Raw genomic sequence first — 16,579 nt, 5'->3', positions numbered from 1 at the left:
TCAATAGTCCATCAATGACACTTTAAAAACATTTGTATTAGGATCTATTTGACTTAAGGGGAAATAAAAGTTCTATTTCAATTAAAAATATTTTTAAGCTGAATAAAATGTTATCGTGAGGAATCAGTACTGGCTTTTCAGTTGGAGGTGTGTCAACCATGAAGGGAAACACCCTTCCAAGACAATACACAACTGAACTTTCAATAACTTCAAATGTAATTGCATGGTTCTCCAGTCATCAACCAATATGCATAGAACTCTGAAGATCTCCATTGGTAAAACAACTCATTGCTTTTTTAGTAGTCTACAGTCTACAGGATTGGAGTGATCTGATTTTAGTATTCTAAAATGAGGAGAAAGCTAAAACATTTCTTCCACTTTCTACATAAACCACGTAGTGTATCAACTGATAAGATGACTTTGTTGTTACTAATCTAAATCAGCTAACCTTACTAGATACCTTTATCGTGTGCAATATAAAATTCAAAACAATTTAAAGAGATAGTGTTGCTTTTCTAATGCACTGGTTGTTGTAGTTGATAAATATTATTAGTTGATATTATATATTATAATACATATATATAATATATTATTATTTGTTGATAAAGCCAATCTCTACCAACTAGTGCAGTGGAAAAGCAAAGTATGCCTTTCTAGCACCAGGCCACGAAACTCACTGGCACAAAATCCAACCTGTGCTGAATTAGTTGAGCCTAAATTAGTCAGCAGTTGGGTCTATAGAACTGCCATCAGTACCTTGTGTTAATGTGTGTGTAAAAAAAACACCCACGAGAGAGAAAAAGGGAGTTAAAATACCTTTAGGTAGATAATAATCCCTCCAAAACCAAAAACAATAATAAATTGGTCATTTTTAATCTACGACTGTTTGTGGGACATTGCTGTGCGCAATCGGCTGCCGCGTTCGCCCACAAATATACAGTCAATTCACTTTACAGTGTGTTCTGTGAAGCGCTTTGGGACGTCCTCCCGACGCGAAAAGCGCTATATCAAATGCAAGGATTATTATTACAGGTGAGTAGAGAATATTGGCATTGTTTTTTCAAATGTTTGTTTCGCTGTTCAAAATATGGGTCTGAATAGTTCAGGGCAGATTGCACTCCAACATTCCTGATCTGAACACTGTGGTGGCGAACAAAAACACCATCCTGTCGTCTCAGAAAAAAGCACGAAGCCTTCCCAGGTAAAGAGTCAACGTTAACCAACCCAACCCAACACGTTTTGTGACGATTTCTCAACAGGACCTCTTCCCCAAATCTTGTTACACCCCCAATCCCAACCCATCCTCAAACGTAACTGGTTTCAAATTGCAAATGTTAAAAGCCAAGACGTTGGGTCAGGAACACACACCGTCAAATGTGAAACAAACCGACCCCCCAAAGGATGAACGTCGGTTCACAAAAAAAAAATCGCGATGTGTCCGTCTCACAAGGAAATGAATCACAGTTGCACAATCCTCTCCCTCCCCCCACACAGAAAAAAAAATAAAAATCTCTGGTCCTCCGTGACCAGCAAACATCACTTACTGTGACAACTAAAACACCAGCACTTTATAAAGCTGCTTTGCCTCAGAATCAACGCCCCCCAAAAGGGGACAGTCACTCCAGCCTCAACTCCCGGCTCCATTCAATCGGCAGAACAATTACAAAGCCTCCGGACTGGAGCCGCGTCCGTCGCCCCCACTTCAGTTTGACACATCTCGGGAACGAAAGCGACGACCGGAGCGCCGTCACACAGCACCGAACACACAACAGCGACGCGGGGACGGTTGGGACCGCCCGGGAGGCGCCACCGTATGAACGCGGGCGCTGCAGCTCAGATGGAGCGCGGATCCGCCGCGCACCGAAGCCGCCAAGTTGACAGCCGCCTCCCCCTCCCCCTCCGCCCCATCCCCATCCCCATCGCTCGGCGTCCGCCGACCCCCGTCCAAACCTACCGTGAGATGAGAAGAAACGGTCCCGCTGAGAGGGGAGAAGACGCGCAGGCGGCAGTACCTCGTGGGTTCAGACCGGTGAAAAGTAGACGCTCTTTCCTCTCCCCTCTCTCTCGCACTCTCTCTCTCTCTCTGTCTGTCTAACGTTGGCCAAAACCCGGGCCCCCCGCGGTAAAAAAAAATATCAGCGGCTCCGCCACCGCCTCAGAGGCACAGACACCGACACCGCCGCATAGAGAGACAGTGAGGCGGGGCCGTGGGGGGGGGGGGGTGCGGGGGGGGGGGTGGGGGGTGACGATGGAGGTACAGGGCCGTACTTTAATATTACACATCCACCGTCCGCCGGTCCCGGTGCTGTTCGGTTCGGTGCCTGATTCCGGGGCTGTGTGTGTGTGTATGTGATGGTAATTTCCAGATGTGCTGAAGGCCGCACCCCCCCACCCGCCGCCGCTGCTCCTCGCCTTTGCGCCACACCTTCCAGGCAAAAGATGGCGCTGCCTCCTTACCCACAGCCCTCTGCGCGCTGCCCTGACGTCAAGCTGTCAATCACCCACCGTCGCCACCTGTCAATCATCCTCCTCTCTTTCATCCCCCCCCCCACAAACAGCACCCCCACACCCCTATTGTGTGGGGACGGGGAATGAAGGATGAAAAAAAACAATAATAAATTGGTTTATTGTCAATCCATTGACTGTTTGTGCGACACCGCTGTGCGCAATTGGCTGCCGCGTTCGCCCACAAATATACAGTCAATTCACTTTACAGTGTGTTCTGTGAAGCGCTTTGGGACGTCCTCCAGTCGTGAAAAGCGCTATATCAAATGCGAGGATTATTATTATTATTATGATTGAATGTGCTCCCTTCTCCCCCGTACTGTACTGTAGTGCACATATCGAATGCAAGCCTTAAATTACTCCAATTAGGGGATGGAAAGGAAACATGGTCCCTTTCCTGTTTTTGTAGATAAATTAAACAAAAACTGCTCTCGATTATATGAATGCAATGATATATCGGTGGAAATGCACTGCATCTCAAACGCAGGTTAACATCTCAGGTGCAACCCTTTATCAGAACGTTTCACTCACCAAACATAGTCAATTCACGCTGGAGACGTGATAAGGCACTATATCAAATGCAAGGATTATTATTCTCCAAACAATTAAATTTAATTCTCCATTCTCAAAACAGTTTGTAAAATATCAATCTTAAAATAAAGGTTAAATAATATCTTATATGTATGGCAGCTTTTTACACTTAAAATAAACACCCTGAAGATGTTATTAAAATGAGATTAAAAATGAATTTACACCAGATATAAATAGTTTAAGTGAAAGTGAGTATGTGGCTGTTTGGTTTTACTGATAGCATTCTGCAGTTAACATTTGAGTAATTAAGGATAATAAATACGTTTAGAAGTGTCCTTGCAACAGTTTAAAAGTAGTGCATACTTCATAGAATAGCAGATGAAATGAAACATGTTTTCCCTTCTGCAGTATTTGGTTCTTCTGTACAATAGCAGGAGATAACAATATCAATGTTGTTAAGCATGGAATTGAGACAGATTGTATTTCCTTAAAAGCACCAATAATTTGAAATGCATGTTGAAAATAGTAACTGAAAAATGAGTACTTCTATATATTAAAAATATTTATTGGTAAACACCATTGATTTTTAAATATTTAATTGAAATCAATATGATGAGAAACAGACTGGCTTTTGACTGGGAACATGGAAAAGTACAAGGTTTCTTGAACTAAGTCTCTGATATGGTGGATACTTGATCAACCGTTAATGCTACAGATTCCAGAATACAGATCAAGAAAAGAATGTACACAAATTAATATACACTTTAAAGTTCTTAAATTATTGAAAAGCATTATAAATTGTGCAAAAAATCTTAACAGTAAAAAATGCACCAAATATATAATTCCAATCATCGTGTGGCATTGGAGCTTTAGCTACACTGGGTAATTTATTTGAAAGTACAGTTAAATTCCAAATCCCAAATGTTTTAAACTATTTGGCAAAACAGAATAATTATCTAGTTTCCTTCCTCCATCGCAGCTTCCTCCAAGCTCTTTGCAGGAACACTTGACCCATCCACCACGTAATGGTAAAATTACGTCTGTACCATTCTCTGCCGAAAGTGAGATCAAAATTTAATAGTTGCACCTGATCATACAGTATATTCTATGTGCAAAATTACATTATCAATATCCAGAAAGCAAATCAAATGATCAGTAAGATTTAACTAAAAGGATAGTAACTTTTTTTAATATTTCCCCTTTGCTTCACAGCTGCGCTACTAATCACAAAGCCACTATTAGATTGGATAGCTAGAAAAACGGTCACTACACCCAACAGTAGTTATTGTAGTGCATTTTGATGCAAATTCTTACAGCTGGGCAGACAAGGATGCAAATTACTTACCATGCTCTGCCAGTCCACATTGGATCAATGACAATAGGGCAAATGACTATGATCAATTTATTCCTCTAAAAATATCACCCTTTATTATCATAAAGTCCTCTGGCCCCGTAAGCCATCTATGAATTAAGATGTAGGCAAATTCATGGAGCACATATGTTGGTATAAAGCATGTATCAAGCTTCAATTAATATTTTATTTGAAATGGCAATATGTACCCATTGGTGTTAAATAATTAAGGTAATCTTACTCTGCGTTTCAGAAAACTACCTTGGGATACATAATTTACCATTGGAAATTTCTCCCACCCCTCAGTTTCACAATTCACAGAGCAGCAACTCTTGCTGTACAATAAAGATTAGATTTACTTACTTGTTATAGTTCTCATGTTTTTTGTGGTTTTTACTAAGAAAGTTCTTGTAAAATTCAGCCATTTCTTCTGCACCCAGTGTGTTTTTTCTCCCTGAAAGTTCATATCACACCAAATTAAACTCCATGTATACTGCAAGAGGCAAGGATTTCATGGTCAGTAACCTATGAAAATTATTGTCGAAGCAAGCAAGGATCATTCTCCAGAGACATTCATAGAGCACCGAGTAAACAAAATATTGTAAATCCAGTCCATTTATCATTTTCTTGAAGGTCATCGTCTTAATATACACAAGCATCAAAGCAACAATGCACTTGTTAAGAGCATAATATAATAAAATAAATGTAATCGTATTAAGATTTTGTATAGAGTTCATTAGATTTAAACATTTTATATAACATTTATTGTACATGGGCTTACATAAAACAATTGTATTTTTAGGTATGTGCCTCCTGCTATTTCCTGTCATGTACATTTCACATAGAATAAATGCCTCAAAATGTTTCACAGATTTAATGGTCAGTGCCAAGCAGGAAACGAGATTTAAGGATGTTTACCAAAGGTACGGACAAAGAGATGGGTTTTTAGGAGGAATTTAAATGTATACAGGAAGCAGGGGCAGAGAAATTTTGGAAGAGATTAACATCTGAATAGCCAAGGGTTGGGCAGGGACAAAATCAACCCAAAATGACAACAACTATTCCTAATTCAGATTTTGTCCAAATTAGAATTAAGGATCAATTTTCAAATTCAGTACAGTAATTTTGCATTTAGAATGTCAAATTATTTGTACACATCAGGTTTAAAAGATTTTTGAGTTTCCCATCCATTTTAAGCATTCCTGAATAGGTTATTATGTCAGCTATATCCAAGACAAAGTGCATAGCTTGTAATTCAGTTGTAAAAAAAATATCTTAAGGGGGAAGAGCAAATATTCATTTCAAACTTTCTTTATAAATTAAGCAAAACCTTTTATGTAACTTGACTGAAATCAGCAAAGTAGACTTTACTCACCGTCCTCATCTCTTAATTCCATTCCTTTTGCTTGTAACCGGGACTGTACAAACTGGTCTTTTTCCTGTGAGATATTGATTTAATTGACAAGAATTCCAGCAAAGTAATATTTCTCTCTTCCCCATTGTTTAGTCATGATCCTTCTCTCTTTAAACAAAATCATTCTTAGCCAATGCTAAAGATATGTTCATTTCAACAATGGAAAATTAACCTATAATAATTGCTTTGCACACTTAAATGAACGTTCATCAACAAATCTGGTCTTCCAACGAGACAGACAGCATAGAGCTCAAAGGAAATTCAGCACTGTGCAAATTAGTACTCTTCCCCCAGAGGGTATTTCAATGGTACACAAATCCTCAACTGAATATGTAATGGCTGGAACTGATTATTTCAAACAGCAATAAAATAGCTCCTGGGGCTGATACATCAGAAAAGAAGTGGATGTGTTTATAATGTAACTGCCCCAAAATAATCAAACCTCCCCTCAAAACAAGGGAAAAAACTCTATTTATCTAAGTATACAAAACATTTGGACATTTTGGCTGACTGAGCCACCAGTTCAATGTTAAGCACAAAGTTGCAAGCCAAACTCTAGGCACTGGGCCAAATGCGCAAGTGCCAACATTGGAATTATATTTTATAAGCAGATTCTGATTGAAAAGGCTTCCAGTCAAAGAGAATGCAAGCAGCTGCGAGGGGTGATGAGATGAGATCAAGGGGTGCTCTCATCTCTTCAGGTTATTTCAGTAAACCATATTATGATTCATAGGATTTGCTGCACACACCCCATCGTCCATGGATTATTACACTGCTGAGTCACTGACATTATCTATTTGGTTAAACCTTTTTTAAAAAACCTTTTTAAAAAAAGGTTTAACTTAATTGACAGCATTCCCATCTCTGGGAGATTATAGTTCCAAGATTTTAGACTGGCCCTCCAGTTTAATACTGGGAAGGAGCAATGCATGTTAGAGGTACCATTCTTTGGATGATATGTCAAGAAAACAAATGCTTTTTACCCATTTTTGAGCAGACATTAAAGATCCCATCCCATGTTATTAATCAAAAAGAAAATGTCTAGATTAATTGGTTATTCTGTTTAGGACTTCACTGATGCAAATTTGCCAATATTAGTTGTGAACTCCTAAGGGGATATTTTGAACTGTTGAAGAATTACAAAAATGCCTAACATTTGTTTTTCTCTTACACTCTTCCCTGTCTTCATTCTACTGAAAGAAGGATATTGCTGAAAGAAGGAACATTTCCAATCAACCAGTCAAAATCAAGCACATAGTATACATAGTCAAGACTAAGCACTGTTCGATACATAGTAAAACTCACAATAATCTGCCCCAACTTCAGAAACATATCCATACAACTGAAGTATTAATATCTTGTAGAGCACAATCTTGTTGTGCAATCCACAATGCATGGTACAACAAAGCATCATTGGTTTATTGTCACCCGTGCCTTCACCTCCCCTCTCGACTCTCTACCCCCTCCTCGCTCCTTCCCTCCCCTCACCCTGACCATTTCCCCCCTACTCGGGTCCCGACCCAACTGTCCAGCGCCTTGGGACGTCCTCCCGACGTGAAAGGTGCTCTATAAATGCAATCTTGTTGTTGTTGTTTCATCATTTAGGCACAACACTTTTCTGCTGAGCAAAAACAATCCTTACTGAATGGTTCAGAATACCCACCTTATTGAAAGTTAGGTTTTGATTAGACCAGAAATGTTGGTTCCAATACTGGGTTTCTTGCCTCATCTTCCTCAGCCTCTGTTCCAGCTTGGTTTCATTCTTTGGAACATAAAACTTTATAGGCCTTAGGTTTGAAACTCTATCTGGAGGACCAATCCAGTCAAAGTGCGAGTCTACAGGGGGCTTAAAACTTGAAACCTAGAAAAATATTTATTATTCCAGAATAATTATAACAATCCAGAATATATTTATCAGATTCCTCAAGACTGATACAAAACTGAAATATCTCTGTGGGTCAGTTTAGCTCACTCTCACCTCTGAGTCAGAAGGTTGTGGGGTCAAAGCCTATTTCAGGACTTGAACTCACATAGTCTTAAGTCAGAGTTTCGGAAACACAGTCACGATAGCCGTACGCGGCCAAAGCATGATTTTGTGCAGCCATAGCAGGCCCCCAATCCCAGCATGAGGTGTACAGCTGCTATCATGCCAGTGTTGGCATCAATACAGTGCTGGTCACGCAAAGCAATAGGACAAACTTGTAATTGCTCTTAACCGCTAAACCGATTACAACTGTTCCCTTATCCGTGTCGACCTGCAGCAATAATCTCAAAAGCTGTAAGTTTGATTGAAAGCTTACAGCAATAAATAATTTTTTTTTTTTTTTTGAGATGTTGAGACCACCGGATAAATTGCCACTTCCACAATGAAGTGCGGGAGGGAGGAGGGCAAGAGGTGTTGGAGGCACCATCCTTCAGAAGCGAAGTTCTGCCCACAAAATAAACAGAGTCAATTCACTTCACAATATATTCTGTGAAGCGCTTTGAGACGTCTCAAAGACGCGATCAGGCGCTATATCAAACGCAAGCATGGTTATTATTATTATTATTATCATCATCAAACTCAGGTTTGTCTGGTCAGGTGGACATTAGAGATCCCACGGGGACTACTCAAAAAGAGAAGGAAGTTTCTCCCAGTGCGTGGACCAACAATTCCCCAGATATAGAGAGATCAGTATGAAGTCTGCGAGGCTGTTTGGGACGTCCTCCCGACGTGAAAGGCCCTGTGCGAATGTAACCTTCTTGCTGTTGCTGTTGTTGTTGTTGTTGGCGGCGGCACATGGCCGCAGCAAAATACACAGTCACCACACTTCGCAGCAACGTCGTGCGAAACACTCTGGGCAAGTCTTCCAGACCCCGGGAAGGACGGCTACATCGAACGGCAAAGAAAGATTATTCTTCTTATTAGTGCGAATCAACATCCACTCTCATTCACTTCACCTTCTCGTCGGCCTCCCTCGGGCGCTCGGGCCCGCGAGCGGCGGTCGAATAACATTTGCCCAACAGAGTCTCCGGGCGGCAGCAGCAGCAGCAGCAGCAGTTACCGGCCGCCTTCACCCGGCTGTGGGGGACTGTTTTCCCCGCTGACAGCCTCTCGGAGGCCAGAAGCCGAAGCCGGGCCGGGCCGCCGGTGCCCGGGAGTTTACCCGCGAGCATCTCCCGGCCGTTGACCTTCTTCCCGCCTCGTGACAAAAGCCGCGCACGCGCGGGCGGACGCACCGCACCTCACGCCACACCACCCGATTTACGGCAGTGTGGCGGTCCGCAATCGCCCTCTCCCTCTGTTTATTTAAGACTTTAGATATAAAACACACAGACGCGCAGCCGTACGTCGGCGTCGTCGTAAAATACATGCAGGTTCAACGGGCGAGAGGAAGAGAGCGCATGCGCGAAGAGGTAACGACCGCTAGGTAGGTAAGTGCTCGCGCGCTCGTCTCCCTTTCTCTCTCTGTGTCTCGAGCGTTTTCCAGTAGATTCCCGCCGGAGTCCCTCACGTACGCAGTGTAGAGGGAGGGTCGGTCTGACTGACCGACCGACCGACCCGACCGGCCTCTGGGCTCCTTCTCCCGCCAGCAGGACACACGCGCCTGTGGCTGCTGTCGTCCCGTCCCCCCCGTCCCCCGCCGCCGCCGCCACCGCTTGAGGGAAGGCTCTCTCACTCCGTGGGCTCTGTGAGGTGACTTCAATCACAGTCCGCGACGACAGGCACCACATTCAGGCCAGAGAGGGCCGGGCCGGGCCGGGCTGCTCCTCCCCCCCCGAACCCCCCCCCCCCCCTCACACACACACACACACACTTGTACGGCTATACCGGAGGTAAGTGTAATCCGCTCTCGTGTTTGGCGTTTAATCAACTTTTAAGATTTTTTTTTTAAAAAAATTTTTCTCCCTCTCTCCGAGGGCAGAGTTTTTGACGACGATCCACTCTTTTGAGTGGCCTCTGACGGTAACACTCCGGGTTGAGGCTGAAGTGAAGCCGTGTGTAAAACCGGCAATGGTGGGGTTGGGGGTGAGGGGGGGAATAATATGCTGCGACTGTGAAGTGCAACGAAATGCTTGTAAAATGCTGGAGAAAAAAAAGGCGTCCTGAGGGATCTGCATCCGACAGAGACAAACACGATGGTTTGAGATGGGGCCCCTTCATCAGAACTGGCATCCTCTTCCATTTATTACATCCCCAAAGTATTTCAAACTTCATTCACGTCCCCCCCCCCCACACACACACACACACACACACATCTTCTTCAAAAGCTATATTCCAAAAGCATTATTTTAGAAATGCTTACTAATGCCGAAAGACTTCCTTCCATGTCTGTCTGCTTCTGGCTGGCCTGTGATCGAACGGGGTATCACATACTCCCGAATGACTCAGTGGCTGAAGACCTTTGCCAAGTGTGAAACGCACATACACACAAAGCCCACGCGTTGAGATTCAGTGCTCGCCGGGGTGAGGATTGCCGCTACAATTGGTTTCATGACGGCAAGAGAAGGGAGGGGTGTACATCAAAGTTCCTGTAGATTGCAAGAGTCACATTTGCTGGGAAGTGCATATGGCTGAGGTTAGGATTGGGGCTCAGCTGGGATGCAACCCACGGTCGAATAACCAACCTACTGTCACTCATGGTCCAGGCTCATCCACGAAAACACATTTTCTGGTTAATATGATGTTGTTCTTAGTATTTTTGGGTATTCTGCTCTTTGACAGAAATGTGTCAAAGTTAATTGTTGCTCGTGAATAATTGATTGAAGGTTATTGCATTCTGAGGTCAGAAAGCTTGGTGGATACCTTAGACAATGAATGAAAAGGCTTTAGACAATGAATTAAATAACTTGTATATTTAAAAATTGAAAAATTGATTTACGACTTCAAATACACACTTCTGTTACCCAGGGAACTTCACAGGCAAAAAATGACACTAATCTCCTTGGACTAATATTGTAATTCAAAGTATTTTGATTCTTCAGGCAGGAAGGGGGAGTATGAACAACCTATGGAGATTAGGTGAGAGCGTTCATTAAAAATAATCCATTATAATTCTGATTTTAAAAAATTGTAAATTACAATCAATTTAGTGATATAAATGGTGAACGTGAGGGTTCCATAGAATGACTAAGTGCCTATATAGTGAGCCACTAATTGCTAGGCAGAGGGATCTGATACAATCCTGTTGCTGGAATATAATAATAGTAATTCTTGCATTTGGTATAGTGCCTTATCACGTCTTCGAGACATCTCAAAGCACTTCACAGAATATACTGTAAAGTGAATTCACTTTATTTTGTGGGCAAAGCGCAGCAGCCAATTGCACACAGCAGAGTCTCACAAACAGTCGTGGATTGAGTGACCAATTTATTGTTTTTTTTTGAAGGAATTATCACCCCCAGAAAAGCGATCCGCCAATCGACTAAGATCCAGGTTCCTACTTGCTGTAGGTAAACAGAGGCGTTGGAGTAAGAAAAATTGCCCAACGTTTCGCCCTGCCGGGAATCGAACCCAGGTCTCTCGCTTGCGAGGCGAGTGCTCTAACCACTGAGCTACAGGACTCCACAAGTAATATGGTAAATAATTGTATACCCTACATAATAGAAAGAGAACATCATGCAGAGAGTGAGTCGTGCTTTATTTACCAATAGAACAGCTAGATGATTACATTGGCAGATGCAACAACTTGCATTTATATAGTGCCCTTTACATTGGGTAGCATCTCAGAGCACTTGAAGTATGTAACGGAGGCATCTGTCCATTCTCTTAGTAAGGGGATAGTCAGAGGTTTAAATGCAGTAAATATCCATGGGAAGTGTTGATGTGGTTAGATAGAAACAATGAATGATGACATGTGACATCATTAGCTGAGTAATCATACCCCGTGTGTGTTACTGTAAAGAAGCCGTGGAGAATACATTTTAAAGGAACAAGTCTGGACAACAATAATGTGCAAACAGTGAGTTGTCAAATGTAACCCATTTCCCCTTGTATCCCATAAAATTACAAGAGTTAAGTTATTTTGGTAAACTTGAGATTTTTGTTGAAACAAAACCTGGGCAAATCGGGGTTTGGCCCAGCTATTCACCACATGGTTAATTTCTGATCTTGGTTGTATCTTTTGGAGCGATACCAAGGTGCGTATCGCTCAATAATTACTTCTAATTGGGTGGATGCAAAGTTGACTGAATGAAAGGCGAGTCTTTTCAGGACCCTCTGATACACCAGTTACAGAGTGACATTGGTAGCCAGAAATAAGTACCTCTCCTCCCTTGCTGCTTGTGCTGTGAATGGTTGTGTAATGTGAGAAGACTTTGGCTTTTACTTTATTGTGACGTCATCAGTACAGCATCAGTACAGATAATGGAGCAGCTGTGACTTAACTTGCTTAGCGACAGAATTACCTACATTTACTACAGTTCATAAGCACAAGATGCATTGATTTGTCAATCAATGGGTCTTTACTCTGCAATAAATCCATTTGCCAGGGTTTGCTTAAAATCATCGTTAAGTAGATGGACAGCTGGACATCACAAATATGTTGGGTTTACATGCTGTTTTTCTAATTTAAATGGATAAAATAGACTTTTTCTATCAAATGAATGTTTTGTATAACCCTGTTTAGCACCATAATTGATAATATTGTTTTGCATCATAACAACAACAAATTTACATTTTATAGTGCCTTTCATGCCAGGGGGGCATGACGCGCAGAGATGGTGAGACAGAAGAAAGAAAATGTTGTCAAACCTGAACGCGAAACTATGTTAATAGAGTAGATGTTACTGTGTTAATTACAATGTAGAACTCAGGAGCTTATATCTGCACAAAAATAAAACCCCCAGGAACGTTTTTTAAACTGTATTTTAACTTAAAAATTAAACCATTTAAGATGGTTTCTGATGCATCCACCCCTTTGTTATTCTGTAGATCATGCTTGTAACTATTTTTGTGTAATCTCCCGCTATGTTTCTTGATCATAACATTGGAACCTCTTGTGAGACTGGAGCACGATGATAACAAATCAGAACTTCTTTCTGACAAATAAAGATAACTTAAAATAAGAATTAGCTTAATTCTTTGAAAAGTAATGTGACGCTTTTAAATATGTTTTTATTTCTTTCATTTCTTGAATCGGATGCACAGTTAGTTGTTAGTTGGTGGGTGACAAGATTTTGGATCTTCATTAATGGCATTCTGAAGTTTACCACTTGAAGGTGCATAGGAGCAATTGGATCCTTTGTGGAGAGAACTTGATTAGAATATAATAAAGGAACCACTATGGTATTCCTGCATTTTATTGTATGTAATACTTTTTTCTGTCAAATTGTAATTTCTACCACTGTCAACTCACCAATTTTTTAACCATAATAGTAACATTCTTGTGACTTTTATCAAGGCTATCATTTTGCATATTCCTTAGCAGATTGCAAGCAGATAATAATCCTTGCATTTGATTTCATGACTTATCACGTCATCGAGACGTCTCAAAGCGCTTCACAGAATATGCCTAATCTACATTCTCTCCTATAGAATATATAATGCATTGGACACTTTCAACATGTCGCTCTGATGTAAGAGAATCTGTTTCCTAGTTATTCTTTTGCAGAATCTAGCAGTATATTAAATGATTTTTTAAAAATTAGGAATTTAGAATAGCATATGGGCATAACATACTGTTGACATCACAATTTCTATCATCCATTCGTAGCAATGAAATAGCAATCCTGATAAAGGTTACAAGTATTTTCATACCTAATGAATGGAGAGGTTGGGCATGGGGTGTTTTTTCAAATTGGAACATTTCTGATACTCCTTCTTCCTAACCTCCTCATTGCTTGAAGCTTTGGTGATAAAGTTTTGTTTTGAAGCTAAAAATGACCTGCAACAAATATGTTTCATTTTCATTTCAGAACTACAATGATTCTTTAGGGAAAAAGAAATATGGCCATGGGTCAGCAACATCCTTCCATGATTAGAATCGAAGAGATTCAGAAGGCAATTCCTGAATCTAGGCGACATGTGGCTTCTTTCAGCGGTATCCAGTCTGATAAAGAATATAAGCATCTGGAAAGTGTTTTGACAAGGTTTCTGTTCGAGTTAGATGCAGTAGATACTGATGGAAAGGCTGATATACAGCATGCCCGCAAATTAGCAGCAAAGAATGTGGAAGAATTGCTGAAAGAGCTGGAGCAAATTGCAAACCATCCATCTCGGTTAAAGGTAGATAAGATCTTTGGTGAAGCACAACAATTGGTGACTAGAGAGTTAACTCCAACAGAAGGCTTGATAACTGACGATTTTGCTGATCACATCCAAGAAATCATATTTCAACTAACACAAGTAAAAACTGAAGGGAGACTTGGTTTAAGAAAAGCCAGGTACCGAGCTTTGACAAGGATTTGTGCTGTGCAGGACATCATCGAATACTGCATGGGTCGGCAAGCCTTGGCTTTGCCTCTGTCTTCAAATACGCACCCAGGCGTCTCCAAAATCAACTCTGTTTTATGCGAAGTTAGTAAAGCAAGGTGGGATGTGATCGGGCTGCTTATGGGCCTGAATGACTTGGAGAACTGTGCACACCTATCCCGTGTTCTCACAGGGTTGTTGATGCAGTTGGATGCTGTGGATGTGACTGGAAATATGGAGGTGAGAAACTACCGAAAACGTGTGGTTCATGAAATCAACTGCTTTTTGGAACATTTGGAGATGGAGTCCGAGGGAGAATCTGCAGGTCGTTATGATTTAGCGCAAAATCTTTCTATCAGACAGATAGAAGATATCCGTGAAAAAATGACCGAATTGAAAAAGCAACTCCTCAAGTCGGAAAATGCCTCTGATCTCTATTTTAAACCAAAGGCACAGCTGCAAGGATTTCTTACTCAGTTGGATCAAGTCGATATTGGTAAAAATCCATGCATTCGTGAAGCAAGGAGAAGATCGGTAGTCGAAGTACAGTCTGTGATTGCTTATGTTGACCTAAAGGAGGCCCTTGGGAAGAGAGAGAGCTTAGATCAACAGGGGCAAGAGGAACATCCTTCACAGAAAGCTGTTTGGCAAGTCCTGCACCACCTGTCAGTACATCAGAGAGAAGTGCTGTCTTTTGATGGAATCCGAGGTGATAAGAATTATAAAAGACTCGAAGAAATGCTCACAAAGCAACTTCTTACACTTGATGCTGTCGAAACTCATGGAGATGCTGGAGCTAAAGTTGCCAGAAAACAAGCTGTTAAATTTGCTCAGAATATTCTTTCCTACCTAGACATGAAAACAGATGAATGGGAATACTGAATACTCATACCCATTTAATACATGTAGTGTGGCTTTTATGCCTTTATGTGACTCTCATGCTTTGCACTATTTGTAATGACATATCAGAATGATTTTAGACTGCTATATTCTTGAAATTTAAGGCAGAGTAGATTTCATATCTTAGGCTTATGTGTCGAATATACCTGGACCATTCAATTTTTTAAAAAAAAAATTGAATAGTAAGTTATTGTAATAAGTACTGTTATTATAATATGTATATAATATATATTGTGTGCATTATATATATATCATATTGATTGCCATGCCAGGGACCTTGATATTTCCTTGCCTAATTGCATTGTTTCCAGTCTAGTTGTACGCTTGTTGGGAACAACCCAAAACGGCAACAGTAAATTATAATACATGCATTTGAGGCCCCGATGTATATTTGTGTTCTAAGTTTCTCCCTCTCCATATTTTCCTGGAGTGGGGAAAATGAGTGTATAGTTGCAAAAACTTTCACAGTTACCAAGTATGAATTGCTGCAGAGAAATCTGAGGAACCCTTATTCTTGCTTTTCATTCTGTGGGTTTAGGCATTTTGCTTTATATAATGACTGATAAAACTTGGTATATGCTACAGCTGCAAGTTAAATGTGGGTCTCATAGTTTGTGATACAGAGCACCAATATGTTGTTCATCTATCTGGTTCTATTGTTGTGTATCTAGATGAAATAATGAGAAAATTTAAGTAAAATAAGAGACGAGTGATACAGTATTGGTTAACACTTGATTTAATAATTGCTATATTTTGTTAGGCAGAGTGAATACTTTTGTCAGACACATGTTGTATCTATGACTTTCTGTGTTTTGAAGGCCGAACCCTAGCTGTACTACTGTGTATTTATAAACACCAGAGAGGTTTCCTTCAAAGCATCTAAACGTGCAATCTTCAGTTTGAATAATGATTAATAAACCCCACAAGAGGAGTATCTTTGCATTACAACTTGTAGATGTATTTTTTTCTAAAGATATTTGGGGATATGATGGACAGCTCACTTAAACTGAGAGTGAAAAGAAGACCGCTTCATACAATTCCCATTGTTTTCTAAAGTACATGTTGGTCAGTAAGTTTACACAAGATGTTAGTTAAGCTGCAGTTTGAAGTAGTGCATTGGGGTTCTCAGGAGCTCATAGAAAGCATCAGAACAGTGGCGAGGTACACAGCAGTGATGACCAACCTTTTTGGTCGGCTAACCAAATAAATTTTTCCTAATTGAATATTTCTTGATTTATGGCCACACCATAAATATCATTACTCAGTTGCTACTGGAAACAAAATATTGATTTACACAGAGTTACCTAGACTAGTGCGAATGTTTGGTGAGCCACTTTTGAATCTAAACTGTTATACGGTTTAGCTTCACAAGAATGTTAGCAGGCACCAGATGTTATCATTATGAGGATAGGCTAGAAATATTAGAGCCGTGTTCAGTGACAGCTTAAGGGGGAATCTAATGCTTTGTTTGTAACTCCTGAAAGAT

At 40.9% G+C, this 16,579-nt stretch overlaps 3 protein-coding genes and 1 non-coding gene across 15 annotated transcripts in view; 1 reads left to right on the top strand and 3 right to left on the bottom strand.

Annotated features, from left to right (window-relative positions):
- klc1a (kinesin light chain 1a) overlaps positions 1-2,430 on the bottom strand; it is a 36,990-nt gene extending 34,560 nt beyond the window's left edge. For 6 of the 7 annotated variants that reach the window (XM_007888263.2, XM_042338234.1, XM_042338237.1 and 3 more), the window contains exon 1: positions 1,955-2,187. The gene's annotated coding sequence lies outside the window, so the exon portion shown is untranslated. Of the gene's footprint in view, positions 1-1,954; positions 2,188-2,268 lie in introns of those variants that run through there. The other variant, XM_042338233.1, reaches the window with a different exon arrangement.
- Positions 2,431-3,615: 1,185 nt separating this feature from the next.
- Positions 3,616-9,014, bottom strand: LOC103175308 (cytochrome c oxidase assembly factor 8). Its single transcript, XM_007888274.2, has 5 exons — positions 8,742-9,014; positions 7,465-7,662; positions 5,763-5,826; positions 4,751-4,841; positions 3,616-4,088 (listed from the first exon to the last, which is right to left on the bottom strand). Exons 1-5 carry the CDS (start codon positions 8,955-8,957, stop codon positions 3,989-3,991), a joined length of 669 nt encoding a protein of 222 aa, XP_007886465.1. The 5' UTR covers positions 8,958-9,014; the 3' UTR covers positions 3,616-3,988.
- Positions 9,015-9,145: 131 nt separating this feature from the next.
- Positions 9,146-16,038, top strand: bag5 (BCL2 associated athanogene 5). Of its 6 annotated transcripts, XM_007888279.2 has the most exons (3): positions 10,122-10,803; positions 12,931-13,068; positions 13,698-16,038. In XM_007888279.2, the coding sequence occupies exon 3, from the start codon at positions 13,729-13,731 to the stop codon at positions 15,073-15,075; it is 1,347 nt and encodes a 448-aa protein (XP_007886470.1). In that variant the 5' UTR covers positions 10,122-10,803; positions 12,931-13,068; positions 13,698-13,728; the 3' UTR covers positions 15,076-16,038. The 6 variants fall into 6 exon arrangements, with proteins under 6 accessions (XP_007886467.1, XP_007886466.1, XP_007886470.1 ...); XM_007888276.2 differs by lacking the exons at positions 10,122-10,803; positions 12,931-13,068 and adding an exon at positions 9,146-9,211; XM_007888275.2 differs by lacking the exons at positions 10,122-10,803; positions 12,931-13,068 and adding an exon at positions 9,147-9,215.
- On the bottom strand, positions 11,275-11,346 carry trnaa-cgc. Its single transcript has one exon. It is a non-coding gene; the product is annotated as a tRNA-Ala (tRNA).
- Positions 16,039-16,579: the final 541 nt, after the last annotated feature.

This window comes from Callorhinchus milii, unplaced genomic scaffold (assembly GCF_018977255.1).
Source record: "Callorhinchus milii isolate IMCB2004 unplaced genomic scaffold, IMCB_Cmil_1.0 Scaffold9, whole genome shotgun sequence".
Taxonomy (NCBI): domain Eukaryota; kingdom Metazoa; phylum Chordata; class Chondrichthyes; order Chimaeriformes; family Callorhinchidae; genus Callorhinchus; species Callorhinchus milii.
The sequence above is the reverse complement of the archived record's forward strand: the minus strand, read 5'-3'. Positions and strand labels throughout refer to the sequence as shown.

Coding starts and splice junctions, on each gene's coding strand:
- LOC103175308 (XM_007888274.2), bottom strand. CDS start 8,957: ATGCTCGCGGGTAAACTCCCGGGCACCGGCGGCCCGGCCCGGCTTCGG. Junction 7,663..8,741: donor CGAGGGAGGCCGACGAGAAG/GTGAAGTGAATG, acceptor ATATTTTTCTAG/GTTTCAAGTTTTAAGCCCCC. Junction 4,089..4,750: donor AAACATGAGAACTATAACAA/GTAAGTAAATCT, acceptor CACTTTCGGCAG/AGAATGGTACAGACGTAATT.
- bag5 (XM_007888276.2), top strand. CDS start 13,729: ATGGCCATGGGTCAGCAACATCCTTCCATGATTAGAATCGAAGAGATT.